At 37.8% G+C, this 17,052-nt stretch overlaps 1 protein-coding gene across 4 annotated transcripts in view; it reads right to left on the bottom strand.

Annotated features, from left to right (window-relative positions):
* Nucleotides 1-17,052, bottom strand: part of syt7b (synaptotagmin VIIb) — a 183,464-nt gene that overhangs the window by 61,524 nt on the left and 104,888 nt on the right. For 3 of the 4 annotated variants that reach the window (XR_010905261.1, XM_067445150.1, XM_067445149.1), the window contains exons 5-6: nucleotides 7,887-8,033; nucleotides 2,647-2,997 (exon numbers count right to left, since the gene is read on the bottom strand). Coding sequence is in view for 3 of the 4 variants with exons in the window: in XM_067445150.1 (XP_067301251.1) it covers nucleotides 2,647-2,997; nucleotides 7,887-8,033 (498 nt within the window). In the remaining variant the exon portion in view is untranslated. The remainder of the gene's footprint in view (nucleotides 1-2,646; nucleotides 2,998-7,886; nucleotides 8,034-17,052) is intronic. The other variant, XM_067445151.1, reaches the window with a different exon arrangement.

Below are 17,052 nucleotides of genomic sequence, written 5' to 3'. Positions count from 1 at the left end.
AGTCATGAATCAAGCATGACCAAGTGACAGAGCGTAAAGAAATCGCATCGCATGATCAGATGAGACACAGTCCTGCACAAAAGACACATGTGGTGTGTTTTGGATGCTGGTGTCTCCAACGCTGTGTACTCAACTAGCATTACCAACGCGAAAGAGACATTTGGCTATTCTGGCACACCAGACAGACCTACTGAAACCATCATCTTAATCTACTCTGGCTTAAACTGGTATTTTCAGCTGAGTAAACATGGATCCAGTGATATGAGGGTTTTCTACTCACAAATATTAAAAGGATTCGCTTGGGGGCAAAAACATCAATCATATTCAGCATTCATTAGAAATGGAGAAGTTACTATGGTAGCAATAATAAAGTGAGTGGTGTAGCAACCCTCAGTTCATCAGACAGACATGAAGATTATAAAATGAGAGTAAAGATGGTGAATATTCACACAGCGAGCACCACATGCATGGGCTTTGAATGCCCAGCTTCAATCATAGGGTTCCCTACAGTATATAATATAGCAAATAATTAAAGGGTTAGTTCACCAAAAAATGAAAATTACTTACCCTAATGTCGTTCGACACCGTAAGACCTTTGTTCATCTTCAGAACACAAATGATATTAGTGTTGAAATGCGATGGCTCAGAAAGGCCTTCATTGACACCAATGTCATTTCCTCTCTCAAGACCCATAAAAGGCACTAAAGACGTCGTTACAAAGCCCATCTCACTACAGTGGCTGTACAATAATTTTATGAAGCGACAAGAATAGTTTTGTGCTAAAAAATAAACAAACTAAATAACGATTTATAAAGAAATTGCCAATTTAAAAACAGCTTCCTGAAGCTGAGCTTTATGAAACAGCGTATCGATTCATGATTCGGATCATGTGTCAAACCACCAAACTGCTGAAATCACGTGACTCTGGCGAGTCGAATCATGAATCGATACACTGATTCATTAAGCCCCGATGCTTAATGTAGCACTGTAGTGAGATGGGCTTTGTAACGACATCTTTAGTGCCTTTTATTGGTCTTGAGAGAGGAAATTACATTGGTGTCAATGAAGGCCTTTCTGAGCCAAAGGATTGCAACAAAAAAAATCTTCATTTGTGTTCTGAAGATGAACTGAGGTTTCACAGGTGTTGAACGACATGAAGGTAAGAGAAGGTAACAGAATTTTCATTTTTGGGTTGAATTAAATCTTTTGTCTTTGGGTCGATATATTTATTACATATTTCTGCTTGTTCTAATCAGATACGGATAAATTAGCACAATAAAGAATATGAATGCATTAAAGGGTTACTTCACTTCTTTTTCACATTAAACTATGTTATTCCCTTAACTAAAACGAGTTGATACATCCCTCTCTCGTCTCAGTGCGTGCACTTAATCTCTCTGACGCGCGGTGATGATCTGATAGCATTTAGCTTAGCTCCCTAAGCCCAGTTCATTCACTATGGTACCAAACAGAGATCAAGTTAGAAGTACCAAACACCTCCACGTTTCCCCTATTTAAATACAGTTACACGAGAAGTTGAACGATCAAGTATGGTGACAAAATAAAACGTGGTACTTCTCTAATCAGATTAAAAAGGAGAACTATAATGTATGGCGGATTAGCACTTCTGAGAGTACTTCGGCTCGGCGCAGTAAAAAGTCCTGGCCGAAACATATTTCCTCACATCTCCCCCTCACTCTCTCATTTCTGTCAATAGGGAGATGTGAGGGAAGATGTTTCGGCCGGGACTTTTTACTGCGCCGAGCCGAAGTACTCTCAGAAGTGCTATTCCGCCATACATTATAGTTCTCCTTTTTAATCCGATTAGAAACGCGTCACGTTTTATTTTGTCACCATACTTGATCGTTTAACTTCTCGTGTAACTGTATTTAAATAGGGGAAACGTGGAGGTGTTTGGTACTTCTAACTTGATCTCTGTTTGGTTCCATAGTGAATGAACTGGGCTTAGGGAGCTAAGCTAAATGCTATCAGATCGTCACCACGCGTCAGAGAGATTAAGTGCACGCACTGAGACGAGAGAGGTATGTATCAACTTGTTTAAGTTAAGGGAATAACATAGTTTAATATGAAAAGGCAGTGAAGTATCCCTTTAATGTGTGTGTTTGTGTGTGTGTGTGTGTTTGTGCGTGGTGGAGAGAGAGAGAGAGAGAGAGAGAGAGAGAGAGAGAGAGAGAGAGAGAGAGAGAGATTGTGTGTGAATTAATTCTCTCTACTAGTAGTTTTAGTTATCAAGAAATATATGGTAGAACTTTTCAGTTTCTGAGCTATTTTATTGATAAATCACAGAAACAGTGTTGACAATAGATTTCTGCGCTACTGAATGATTCTGTGCGCGGCAATAAACATTTTAATAGTTCTATAATTGCTAGAAAATTAAAACCATATCGTCTAATCAAGTTGTGTTCCAAATTTGAAGTTCATATCACAAATATGGTAATGCAATGTCCAAAGTTTTCACAGGATGAATTTTGAGTGGATAAGCTTTCGAATGTTTATGATGATTGCTAAATATGTTTTCCAGAAAAAAGGGCAATAAATAAAGCGCTACCAGGACAACGACAATAACATTACATTACAATAACAGTAAGAATCAAAAATTCTCAAAGATTGGTATTTGATACTCACAGGAATGACTTGACGTCCATGCCTCTGGTCCGGATCTGCCCCATCATGTGGTCCCAGCTTCCAGGATTAGACCGCGATCGTGCCCCTCCACCCGACCTGTAGCGGGACGCCCCTGCCCCAGCCGGGCTACCACGCACCCCCCGCGGGCCCCCCCGGTGGCCCCCACCCCCGGGCCCAGTGTGCAGTTGGCCCAGACTCTGGGAGGTGGCTGGGGGGTCGTTGGGGCCTGGCGGGGGCTGGTGGGTTAGGGGCTGCTGGAGGCTTTGCTGCCTGACCAGGGGCCTGGGGCGGGCTGCTGAGGACGGGATATGCTCCAAAGTGGAGGTGGTGGAAAGAGAGGGGTCCCCAAAACTGGCACCAAATAATACGAAAGGGGCCAAGTTGTGGGGCGAGACGAAGACGAGAAACAGGGACAGAAAGGAAGTGACAAGATAAAGGGAAGAGAAGGTAGACACGATTAATGAAGACCACAGAGACCAAAGAGGACAAGGGAGAGGAAGCCAGACATGAAAAGACGACAGAATGAGGAAGAGTGTTGGGACACAGAAGAGAAACAAACAAGACCATTGAGTTGAGGGAGGGAAGGGTAAGAGAACGTAAAGAAACAGACATTTTAAGATGTCCATTGGGGCGACAAAGGCACAATGAGGGAATGAAGGAAGAAAAAGAAAGTAAGGTTAGGCTGCAATATTAGCAAAATGTGCAACATTCACTTACACACACACACATTTTCCATCGAAAGGATGCAGGTGCAGGTACCAGAGCCTGTGGACCATTTACCACAAAAAAAGTTTAGCTTTATTTGTTGCATAATTAAAGTACTGATAGTAGCAACTTCAGATGCCATAAAGACATTTTGGATGTTAAATAAAAAACTCTCAAGACTTGTAAATGAAAACCACAAAGTTCAAGAAGGATATCTTGTCACACCAGTTCTGACAACATTAACAGTCCCTCTGGGATGAGCACCTGCACCATTTCAATGGAAAAGGGGTAATTGTGTTTCCTCTGGCATGACCTGATGAAGGATTACGTCTTGTAGACCCAACTTCCTTCCGCTAAAGATCTCTCTATACTTCATTTCTATGTCTTAAATATGTTAATTCAATTATCGTTTCTATCCATTCAACCCGTCCCAAAAGCTTCCTTTGCTCTGCATCATGTCTGATTAGTGTAAGTCCCATTGAGCTTTTCTGTTTGATCCTAATGCTCTGCTGGAGGATTTACTTCATCAGGGTTACGCGCCACACACCCCTATCAAGGTCCCAGTGCTGTAATTCTTACACGGTACTCAAGGGAGGCGTCCCTACAGAGTGTATTTGTGAAGGGAATGAATGTCAGCAATAACAAACTCCGGCGCTATGCTTTTTATACACATGTCAAGGTAAGCAAAAGGAACATCAGCGCATCAATGCATTCATGTAGACGAGATAAATGAAGGAGTTACTACTGGGATTCTCTTTCAAATGTTACAATGGAAAACTAGTATGATTGTTAGAGTTGGTGAGTAGGCATTTCTTACCAAAAGGCATGACATCATTTAGCCAATAGGACATATTCCTGGATCAACATCCTTTGACAATCTTTGCCAAACCATAAAAAACATTTTATACTTTGGCGAATTAGTGGCTAATTTGTACGATCAATCAAAAACACAAATAGTCAAAAACAGATACTGAGTTGTACAACACAATGTAGGGCTCAACTTAAGGACAATTTATGGTGTAGTTATGATTTTAACTTTCCCTGCCATTAAAGAATAGTCAATATTGATTTTTAGCGCTGCATTTTTATAAAATGTTTCATAAATTCAAAAATACACCTTTGCTGGAAAACAAGGGCATATGATGCAAAATATTACTGATTTGAAGTGTTCAATACTTTTAATACTGATGCTTTAAAGACAACGCTTTATCCTTGTTAGCCAACAAGATACAATTATCTTATTGACAAATAGGAAAAATTGAGAGACAAATGCCTGAATGTCAAAGCAGCGCATGGTGCTTGTTTCAAGAGTTCAAAACTGCAGCCTTGACGTGAGTTATGGAAAAATGTCTTTAGATGAGCCCTTGTGCTAAAATCTTATTGATTGATTGAAATTTTGTTCCAGTTCTGACAAGGAAGTTGGTCCATGAACATGTCCTATTTTAAATCACATCATAATGCCACAAGCGAGATACGACGGCACTCATTTCACACACTTTTAGATACCATTCCATACATGCACACATACAAAGTATATATGCATGTATGTAATGCATATACCACCCTGCACTTACACCCATTACGCAGCTTGAGCTGTCATTAAGGAACTTACATTCCTCATCTACTCGTTTTCTCTGCTTCAGTTCTGTGTGTTATAAATAGGTTTTGAAAGCAAGGAAGAAAAAATAAGTGTGTGGGGGTTGCGGACTCAGTCGAAACAATGATCAAAGTGAGAAAACACAGAAGCAAAAGAATGAAAAAATACAGCTCCCCAAAAGAAGTGTCGTTATTTTAGAGGAAAAAAAAGGAAAGGTTTTTCTCGTTGGATTCATCTAGCCTCTAGCCGTTGCCAGACATGAATACTGTGTGAAATTCAACATTAAAGTACAACCGCTTTGTTAAAGACAGGCTCGAGAAACCAATTCTAAGCAATTTTAGGCCAGTACTTCCTCAGATGAACTTTAAATATTCAGTGGCTAACAGTGCACATGAGCGCACATCACATTAATAAAGCTTCTGTCATATCCTCTGTAACGCAGGAGCAATTTCATATTGGAAAGTTATAAAAGATCTCATCCTTTCATGGCTAAAACTAAGTTGAATAAATCAATGTACCTAGCTAGTCTCACCTTAAAGGAATAGTTCAATAATAAAAAAAAAAATAAATAAAAAAAAAAAAAAATACAGTGGCCAGATATAATAATGATACAAAATTATAATAATATTTTTTAAATAAAAAATAAAATTCATTAAAATAACAATAATACAAAATATAAAAAATTAATAAATAAATACATAAAACAAAATAAACAACATGAAGGTGATTAAACAATGAAAATGTTTGTGTGAACTAACTGTTCTCTTTCACTTTCATACATATTTGGTTAGTGAGGAAATACCTAACCTCTGTTGTCTTAAGAAAAATCTTTCACAGGACAACTCTCTAAAAAGCAATCCTGACAAACACTGACATTCTCATCTGCACTCATCCAAACACGGGTTGAAGGAGAGGTGTTGGTGATTCTCGGAGTCCTCCGGTAAATCCTTAAGCTTTAGCAGAAATCTGTAGTTGCTTGTTATTACAGAGCTCCAAGACATCAGGTAATAGAAATGCTGATGGGGGATGTGTGTATAAGACGGCAAGAGGAGGAGTAGAAAGATATAAGGGTTGCAACTTTAAAAGCCATTTATAGGTTGAAGAAGGGATTGGATGGAAACATGAAATGAGATAAACAGCTTTGGAGGACTAAAAAAGGTGCGACAAATAGAAAATAACAAAATAAACAAATAGTTTTAAGAGTCAGTGAAATAAAATGTTCTACATTTCAGGTGTCTCCACTTTTAAAAATGCTTGGTGGTGCAAGGATCTGTTTGATCAGTGAAGCCCGCACTAGACATCAAATTATAGGCCGAGATGATATTCACGATAATTATGGTCAAATTAAGCAACAATGTGAATATAATACTGCTTTAATGTGCTTTTAATTACTATATTTGCAAAAGGAATGTTTGGAAATATAAAACTCCTACTTGCACTTCCTACACATCTTAGAACAAATGTTTTCAAATAGAGCTACACATTTAAAAATACTTAAAAGCTATGATTGACAGCTTAATGTCATAAATGTCATTACTCAGGGGCCGTTCACAAAGTTCAAAACCAGCTATGGCGTAACAGGAGCGTAATGCAAATGAACAGAAAGCATGTCTATAGATGCATCTCTCACACAACGTCGCTAATATAAATCATTATACATATAGAAATAAAAACATCACAACTCCAAATTTGATTAATTGGTCTATCATTTTAATACTGACACTGATTCACTGTGGTGTGTAACATTGCAATGACCATTGTAATGACATTTACATATACCAGCAATAATTCTAATTTATATGATTGTGCCACTGATGTTTCCCCAAATGCAAGTCAGTGCAACTTTTACCTTGTAACAGAACCTTGGTTTTGGTTTAGATACTGCATGTACTTGATAATTACTTCAAGTTACGTGCTTTTTTAAACTAAATGTAACAAAATGTTAACTTACACTTGCTATTTAATGGAATAGTTTAGTCATTGTTCACTCACATACACATAATTCCCATACACTATCATTTAAAAGTTAGGGGTCAGTAAAAACATTAAAAAAAAAGAAAAGAAATTAATGTTTTTATTCAGCATGTTACAAAAACGTTCTATTGAAAATTTATATATATATATATATATATATATATATATATATATATATATATATATATATATATATATATATATATATATATATATATATATATATTGGAGCCATCAGATAATGAGTACATGGTGGTCATAAAGGGATGGACATGGTCAGAAACAATGCTCAAGTAGGCCGTGGCATTTAATCGATGTCCAATTGGCACTAAGGGGCCTAAAGTGTGCCAAGAAAACATCCCCCACACCATTACACCACCACCACCACCACCAGCCTGCACAGTGGTAAAAAGGCATGATGGATCCATGTTCTCATTCTGTTTACGTCAAATTCTGACTCAACCATCTGAATGTCTCAACAGAAACCGAGACTCATCAGACCAGGCAACATTTTTCTAGTCTTCAACTGTTCCAATTTTATACATATATAATATTATGGTTTTGCCGTATTTTGATCATATGTTGAGCAGAAGAGACTTTGTTCAAAAACATCTTACTGACCTCAAACTTTTGAAGTGTAGTGCAAAACACATGTGAGAGCCAATGACATCTATTCAAAAGTGGTGAAATATGTTAATTGATCTTGGGCTACTTTTAATGGTGCTTTTTTCTCCTTGACAGTCACGGTCACAGTCATTGTATTAAAAAAAGAGCATAGTAAAATCTCTTAAAAACGAGAAAGAAATAGTCCACACCCCCAATAACCCCCCCCCCCCCCAAAATAATAATAATAATAATAATAATAAAAAAATCAACATCAACTAAAGCATTATGCTCTGCACAACCACTTGCTTTCTTGCCCCAAACTTCTCAAAAGAAAAATAAGTCATCCTCTAACACTCACTTGTTGGGTCTCAAGCTGCCAGAGTGCAGGTGGCTCTGGACAGTTTGCCACCTCCCGGACTTGCTGGTCCCTGCGCCTATGCAGCTGTCACTGCGACTGGGACCCCCCACTGCCCCCCCACCACCCTCCCCCTTCTCCAGCGATCCACTGAAAGAGGGAGGAGAGAGATAAGGAGATACGCAAGTACAGAAATGACAAGGACAGAAGAACGAAGAAGAATGAAAGATTCAGACAGAAGGAAGATAAACAGATTGTGCAGAACCCTTTAGGCAGAGCAATAAGGAACCGAGGGAGAAAACAATCCTACTGGAGCCCCAGCTGTAAACCAAGCAGGTGTAACGGGAACGTAGACGGTAGGGGTCTAAAGGGGGCAGACGCTCGGGTGCTGAGAGAGCAAGCAGATGGGTCTGATTTACAGGGAACATGGGGGGACAGTAAAAGGAAGGCAGATGTTGTTGGAATTGCATCCTATTTGTTTGCTATGCCACACACTTAAGAAAAGTAATATTGATGTATAGACTGTCCCTGCAAGAAGCCAAATAAATTACAGAGAGAACTTGATTAAAATATCTATTTTTCTGGGTCTGAAAGAAATTAAAAAGTGTACACCTCAGTGTTCTATAAAGTGCTGCACGATTTGGCCCAGAGTGATTATTAAACAGCTTAAGGCTACAATTTAATAAAAGAATATAGTTATAGGCATTTTAGCCATTTACAATGGCCATGTAAAAGGATAGCTTTAAGGCAATGACTCTGCCTAATGATTGTAGGCTGCAATTTTATTTGAGACTTTTAGTGAATTAGGTATAGAACTGCTATGACTATTGTGATTAATATGCATGAGCAAGGATGAAAAATGTCCTAATTGTGTCCTACCAATTTTACTGCATTTATTTCTTATTGATCATTTTATTCAATTAAATATAGAGTGAACTGCCCTATACAAATGCTTAAACCAGCCTAGGCTAGTTTGCTGGTCTTAGCTGGTCTTAAGCTAGTCTCCCAGCCTAGATAAGCCAGTGTTATTGTTAAAGGCACAGTATGTAAGTTTTGCCACTGAAGGTCGCTAATTCAAAACAAAAACAAAAGCGTAGCTTGATGATGGCATGAGTATATGTGGAATCATGGGAGTTGTCGTCTTCACCTCCACAGCCAATGGAAAGCAATCCAACGGGACTTTATGTTTATCTGTGAAATAATGTATTCAGGTTTTACTAACGATACTGTGGTATGAAACAGGGTGGGTTAGTTTATCTGACAAATTAAAATTGTGGGGTAACGCAGTGCTGTTTTACTTAGTCAAAACAAGTGTGTGTTGAAAGTCATGCTAACGTTACTCTGTGCGTTCGCTCTGTGGCTCGTATGAGGCAATTGTTGCATATCGATATTATCGATATTAGAATTACATGCAGTTAATTTTAAAATATATTGTATGGTGGAGAAAATGCTGTACTACTGTTACTAAAAATAAATCTCTTTCTGATTATGCTAGCCACTTGACAAAATAAAATGTTCTGGTACAAACAGGTTTAAAACAATAAGACGGCTCAAATTGAATTGTTGAGCTATAACAATCATTAGATTTTTGTTGATAGAGTATCCAAACATTTGCTCACCTGTCTAATAAAACACAATACCGTTATATTAAAGCGCCTTTGGTGTTTCCATGGTTTCTACGAAAGTACACTGGAAAAAATAATTTATACTGCTTGTTCAAATTGCTTAATTAAAGGGGGGGTGAAATGCTGTTTCATGCATACTGATCTTTTTACACTGTTAAAGACTTGGAATCCCATACTAAACATAGACAAAGTTTCAAAAGTTAAGGTGGACGTTTGATGGGAGTATTTCTTTGTCAAAAATACTACTTCCGGTTAGTCATAAGTGTCGGCAATTTTTTTTCGATCATGGGTCCACTTGACGTTAAAATTTCGGAATTTCCTTGTATGGGCCTTACGGACAATTCTACCGGAAGAGCGTGAGAGAGAGAGCGAAAGCAACAGGCTACGCCCATCAAAGCGGGGCTCGTAGGCTGCGCTGCACAGGTGATGTGACTTCAAGAAATTAAAGGGGGGGTGAAACACTCAGTTTCAGTCAGTGTCATGTCAATCTTGAGTACCTATAGAGTAGCATTGCATCCTGCATATCTCCGAAAAGTCTTTATTTTTTTTATAATTATATAAGAAAGATGCGCTGTTCCGAGTCTTTCCGAAAAAAGCCGAGCGGGTGGGGGCGTGTCGTGTGAGCGGAGCTAAATAATGACGTGTGCAGCAGCGCGCTGTGTGTTGAGTTGAGTCGAGTGCGTCGTAAAGCTGTCTCATCCCTAACAGCAGGAAAAAAACTTTATTCAAAATAAAAATATGGCTTTTAATCAGATACAGCCATACATCTATGATCCGGAATCAGACCCAGAGGCTGCAGTTGAACAGGAGCAGCAGCAAAAACGACTAGAGCAGGACGTCTCTATGTGGTACAAGTTATACACTAACTATATAATATGCTTAGCGGCTTGTGTTATTTACATATTTATACTTGAATTATATCGTCGTATTTTTGTCTTTGAAGGTGTACATGTGGGAAGTGCAGTTGTGCACGTGTGTTTGTGTGTTTACGCGTGGTTTGTGTAGACTGGTTAAGTTAGTGTTTACATAGAAAGACACGGAATAGTAGCGCATTTGAATGAAGAAGCGTGCTTATTTAGTTCAACATATTTCCCCCCTCTTTGTGTATTGTTGAGTGCTTTTACAATACACAAACATAAAGTTACACATATAGTGGCCAGCTAAACAAATGTACACGCACTACACATCGCATGCTCCATTGATCAATTTCTATATATAGTAATATATATAGTAACTATACGTGATCATGTTTGGGCTACTTGATGAGCATAGACACAGACATTTGAAGCAGTCTAACTCACCGCCCGCGGTTCTAACGTTGGGACTGCTCCATCCTTCAGCATTAGGCGATTGGAAAATCCGGCGTCAAGCTGGGCCTTGTTTATGAAACAGTCGGCACCGAAATGCAGCGAACAGATATAAACATTCGCGCAACTCAGTTGCTGATCCGGAAAAGCAAATTACATCCACTGTTGCCTTACCGCGGGGTTTTGGGGGAATCTGTGCAGGACTGTCTTGGTCTGGCAACCAAAAACGCACTTTTTGATGTCATTGTTAATTGTGCACATTACCTGTGCAGCGCAGCCTACGAGCGCTTTGATGGGCATAGCCTGTTGCTTTCGCTCTCTCCCTCTCTCTCTCTCCCTCTCTCTCTCTCACACGCTTCCGGTAGAATTGTCCGTAAGGCCCATACAAGGAAATTCCGCCCCCATTAACGTCAAAGGGGACGCATGATCGCAAAAAACTTGCCGAAACTTATGACTAACCGGAAGTAGTATTTTTGACAAAGAAATACTCCCATCAAACGTCCACCTTAACTTTTGAAACTTTGTCCATGTTTAGTATGGGATTCCAAGTCTTTAACAGTGTAAAAAGATCAGTATGCATGAAACAGCATTTCACCCCCCCTTTAACAATGTCACCAAAAAAGTGCGTTTTTGGTTGCCAGACCAAGACAGTCCTGTACAGATTCCCCAAAAAACCCTGCGTTAAGGCAACAGTGGATGTAATTTGCTTTTCCGGATCAGCAACTGAGTTGCGCAAAGGTTTATGTCTGTTCACTGCATTTCGGTGCCGACTGTTTCATAAACAAGGCCCAGCTCGATGCCGGATTTTCCGATCGCCTAATGCTGAATGATGGAGCAGTCCCAACGATAAAGGTCCCAACGTTAGAACCGCAGGCGGTGAGTAAGACTGATTCAAATGTCTGTGTTTTTGCCTATGCCCATCAAGTAGCCCAAACATGATCACGTATAGTTAATTGATCAATGGAGCATGCGATGTGTAGTGCGTGTACATTTGTTTAGCTGGCCACTATATGTGTAACTTTATGTTTGTGTATTGTAAAAGCACTCCAAACAACAATACACAAAGAGTAGGGAAATATGTTGAACTAAATAAGCGCGCTTCTTCATTTAAATGCGCTACTATTCCATGTCTTTCTATGTAAACACTAGCCTGCCGTGCAAAACCAGTCCGCTTTCTACAATTGTCTACACAAACCACGCGTAAACACACACACACACGTGCACAACTGCACTTCCCACATGTACACCTTCAAAGACAAAAATACGACGATATAATTCAAGTATAAATATGTAAATAACACAAGTCGCTAAGCATATTATATAGTTAGTGTATAACTTGTACCACATAGAGACGTCCTGCTCTAGTCGTTTTTGCTGCTGCTCCTGTTCAACTGCAGCCTCTGGGTCTGATTCCGGATCATAGATGTATGGCTGTATCTGATTAAGAGCCATATTTTTCTTTTGAATAAAGTTTTTTCCCGCTGTTAGGGATGACACAGCTTTACGACGCACTCAACACAACAGCGGTGCGCATACGTCATTATTTAGCTCCGCCCACACGATACGCCCCCACCCGCTCGGCTTTTTTCGGAAAGACTCGGAACAGCGCATCTTTCTTATATAATTATTAAAAAAAAGAAGACTTTTCGGAGATATGCAGGATGCAATGCTACTCTATAGGTACTCAAGATTGACATGACACTGACTGAAACTGAGTGTTTCACCCCCCCTTTAAAATGAGCTAAAGCTACACAATTGCTATACATTTTGTCCTAACTTAATTTGAATTGTGTTCAATACACTTAAATATAGGTCAAATTGAAGTCAAACTTAATCAATTTGTGTTGAGACGACATTAATTATTTGTGTTGCATTAACTGAAACTGGGCGGGGCTTGTTAGTTCCCAGCTTGCTTTGCATATGGGTAAATCAGGAGAAAGTAAAACTTATTATTTGTTAAAGTGTAAACGTGGTATATATGTAAAAGTGTAATTTTATGTATTTTTGAGCAAGATGAGAAAGGGGGAGACTTGATTATGTTTCATAATATTTAATATTTAAATAGGTTGGAATTATTAGAACAATTTAAATTTCAGTGAGTTACCATTGTGGAGAAGAGCGGAGCATTTGCTTAGGCTGTGGACTAAAACAACAAATGTCATTAAGGCTTTGCTGAGCTTTTAATGCTTAGCATATGAGATGCTAATGTGTGATTTTGCTAACTAAAAGTTTGTCAATTAGCTAGTGCAGTATTATAATTCAGTTATAATGCAGTATTATAATTCAGTTATAATTCAAGTGGATGAATGAATATATTCTTTTGAATGCCTGAATCATGTCGGGGAGCCACATAAAAATAGATTTGAAAATATCTAATTTGATCACTTTAAATGTATTCATTACATGATGTTGAAGTTAAAAGAACAAATTTGATTCCGAAATGTTTGATTCCATTAAATCATGCAAATCCAACACACTTTTTCCTGGTTCCTGGTGTCCTGTTAAAATGGCTTTGTTCTCTGAATTTAAACATGGTTGGAAACATTTGGAATAATATAAGTACACATTAACAAAATATATAACATTGTTCTAGTGTTTTTTGGATATTTTAACTGTTATGTGATGTGTAATTTTTATCAGTCCTATTTCCCTTTATTTTCATTTAAGTTTTAGTCTGTCAATTTGGAAATTTGATAGACGCGTTACCCTCGATTTCTGCTTCTACTTCCATTGAAACCATAGAAATATCAAAGACGCTATATAATATGTTTGGTAAGCAACTGTTTGGATACTTTATCGATAGAAAACTCTAAAAACGAATATATATATATATATATATATATATATATATATATATATATATATATATATATATATATATATATATATCGATGGTAACGCGTCTATAAAATTTCCAAATTGACAGGCTAAAACTGAAATGAAAATAAAGGGAAATAGGACTGATAAAAATTACACATCAAAAAACAGTAATAAAAAGTGAATTCAAAATATGAATAAATACTATAATAGTTTATAAGTAACACTACATATACATACACATATACTACATATATATATAAAAATGCAGAGCTAAGCTGGGCAGCCAGCTCGCCTGCTAACCCGACCATCTGAAAAGCAAAACCCTTTAAAAACTTAGCAACAGACCAGGCTAACCAGCTTAGGCTAGTTTAAGGTTATGTTTTTCCAGCATAAAACTGTGTGAATGCTAAGAAAGCTGAATTGCATTTCATTCAACTTTTGGGTCAACCGAACGAGAGAAGAGAAGAACTTCAGTGTGAAGAGTAATTCGTTCCATCATCAGCAGAGCGTGTTTAATACACAACCTAATTTACAGACAAAAGCCTTCGCGCGCTGGTTTGCAGTTCTGCAGTTTTTCACATGCTTTTTAACACGAGAGCAGCTGTTTCAGTGACATTTCATGCCTTTTTCTTTTGGCTTTCAAATCACAGTATTTGTCAAAATAATTGCAATATAATTATGTTTTTACCAAATCGTGCAGCCCTGCTTTTAAAATCGCATGCACACTATAATTTACATTTTTGGGATTAAATATGATTTATTTAATAAAAGCCATACTTTTATTCAACAAGGAGGCATTTAATTGATCAAAATTGACAGTAAAAACATCTATAATAGATTTCTGTTTCAAATAAATGTGATTCTTTTGAGCTGTACATTCATCAAAGAATCCTAAAAAAATAAGTCTCACAGTTTTTCAACATTGATAATAATAATACGTTTCTTGAACAGAAAATCAGCTATTAGAATGATTTATGAAAGATCATTTGATACTGAATACTGGAGTAATGATGCTGAATATTCAGCTGTCATGAATAAAAGGCATTTAAAAATGTATTAAAAATAAAAAAAATATGTTATTTTAAATCAAAATATTATTACACAATTGTTCTGTATTTACTTGTTTAAAAAATGCAGACTTGCTGAGCAGAAGAGACTTTCAAAAATATTTAAAAATTACCTACCCTAAACTTTTAAAACCTTTGAAAAGAAGTATATGTATAATTGGGAAAATACTAAATTTGATCACATACATATTTTACATTATTCATTTCTATGCCGGGCACCAGATAAAATTTCCCATCGTTTATTAATCATTCTTGCTTTCCCTTTAAAGTGAGGCAGGGACTGATGTCCACTGGATCTGGACAGTACAGTGACAGAAGAACTGATTACACAGCGACAGCAGAGACAGACTAAAGGTTAACACTTCAAACACAGGTGTCGTGACTAGCATAGACGGCAACAGATCGACGACAGCCACTTAAGACACAGGTGACCCATAACGCAACATTTGTGCCAACCTCAGGGGGTGAACAGAAACAGAGGGGGCTTGACATTTGTAAAAGCAGATGGCAAGGTTGCTGACTGCTAAGTGGTCTTAATCTCTTCACTTTTTATTCTACAGTGTTTAAAGAACTCCTTATATAAAGTTGTTCACACTGACAGTGATTGGTCAGCCTTAATGTGATCTTTGGATACACTTTATTTTAAGGTGACAGTTACATTCTGAGTAATATGAATTAACTACATGTACTTGGTTTAGGGTTAGTTACTTGTAATTATACATAAGTTACTGTTATTACTATAGTAAGTACCTGTAAGTACATTACACTAATGTATAACTATGTCACCTTGAAATAAATGGCCCTATCATTAGCCTAAAAATCTAGATGCACCCTAGCGGCAGCAAATCGAACCTGCCACAAGTGTCGTCTAGCAACTCTCAATACACTTCTGAACTGTAAAAGCCAAACTCTGGTCGGGCCAATCACATCGTGTATAGAGTCGGTGGGCGGGGCTTAACATAAATGACGGCCGAGTTGCGTTTGCGTGCTTCTAGTAAACACAGAAACTGGCGAACGGCGGTCTTTCGAATCAGCTTTGACTCTGGAAGACTTGGAGTTAAGCTTTTCTCTGAGAAAAGAACAAAAAACGGCACTGAAGTCATTCTTAAAAAGGGTGTTCGGAGTTTTGCTGATCGGATACGGTGAATGTTTAATCTATCAACGAGCTACGCTTCACGTTGCTCTGGTTGGTGTTGCGCTATCCTATCGCGTGCAGAGGGAGAAAGACAGCCGTTTATCCCGCCCCTCGGATTGAGCCCTGTCAATGGGGAGTTTGCAGACCAAACATCTTGATATGGGTCTGGCTTGGCAGGCTACCCTATCATACACCCGCGCAATGCGACACCAGGAGAGACACAAAGTGCAGGCACACTGTTGGCACATAGCAATTTTGAGGCAAAGACGACAGCGCCAATGACCGACAAAACCTGGTCTAAAGTTGCAGTATTTTTTGTTATTTAAAGAGCGCATTAGTAATTTGCACCTACTTTTTTGCTTGTACACTCTGCTTATTACACGCAGCAGCACACAAACATTTTTAAATATTAAAAATGAAAGGATTCCTCTCTGAAGAAGTGTTCAGTCTTTCCGCTCGCAAATTCCACCATGTAAATAGCGAATCCAATATGTTGCATGCGCAACAGGCTTTTAAAGGGAATGGGAGATAAGGCTCTCATTGGTTTAATGCACGTATCGCCGCAAAACACACCAATGACTCATTTTGGACCATACGGCGACGTATTTTTCTCGTAATTAAACTAGCAAAAGTGGACTTGGATACGCTTAGATCGGTAAAATAGGGCCCAAAGTGTGACCAGATATTTTTTGTTCTTTTTTTTCTCTCACCAAAATGGTAGAAAATTTCCACTGGTGCTGCACAAGTTTCCACCAGTTAGTGTTTACTAAAACTATTAAAAACCAAAACAGTTTTTGTTAACTGAATTAAAAACTAAATACATTTAAAAATAAATGCTAGATGAAAAAAAAGCTAAATAGAAATTACTCTGTATATATTATAAAATTTCTATTCAAATTTTCTTTTCTTTTTTTTACTTTCTATTCATTTTTCAACTAACTAAAGTTTAAGTTCAAAAATGAATAGAAAGTAAAAAAAGAAAAGAAAATTTAAATAGACATTTTATAATATATACAGAGTAATGCTAAATAACTAGCTAGCTTGCAGTACAGCAACTGGTCGACCTTTATCAATTTATTCACTGTCAGTGTGAATGCATCTATACTAAATAGCATACATTTTATATGGTTAAAATTAAGTAAAAATAAGATGACTTCAAGTAAGATGTCCTGTAAAATGATCTCTTAAAGCTACACTGTGTGATATTTTCCCCCT

The sequence above is a fragment of the Pseudorasbora parva genome, chromosome 1, assembly GCF_024679245.1.
Source record: "Pseudorasbora parva isolate DD20220531a chromosome 1, ASM2467924v1, whole genome shotgun sequence".
Taxonomy (NCBI): domain Eukaryota; kingdom Metazoa; phylum Chordata; class Actinopteri; order Cypriniformes; family Gobionidae; genus Pseudorasbora; species Pseudorasbora parva.
This window is presented reverse-complemented; position numbering and strand designations above follow the sequence as displayed.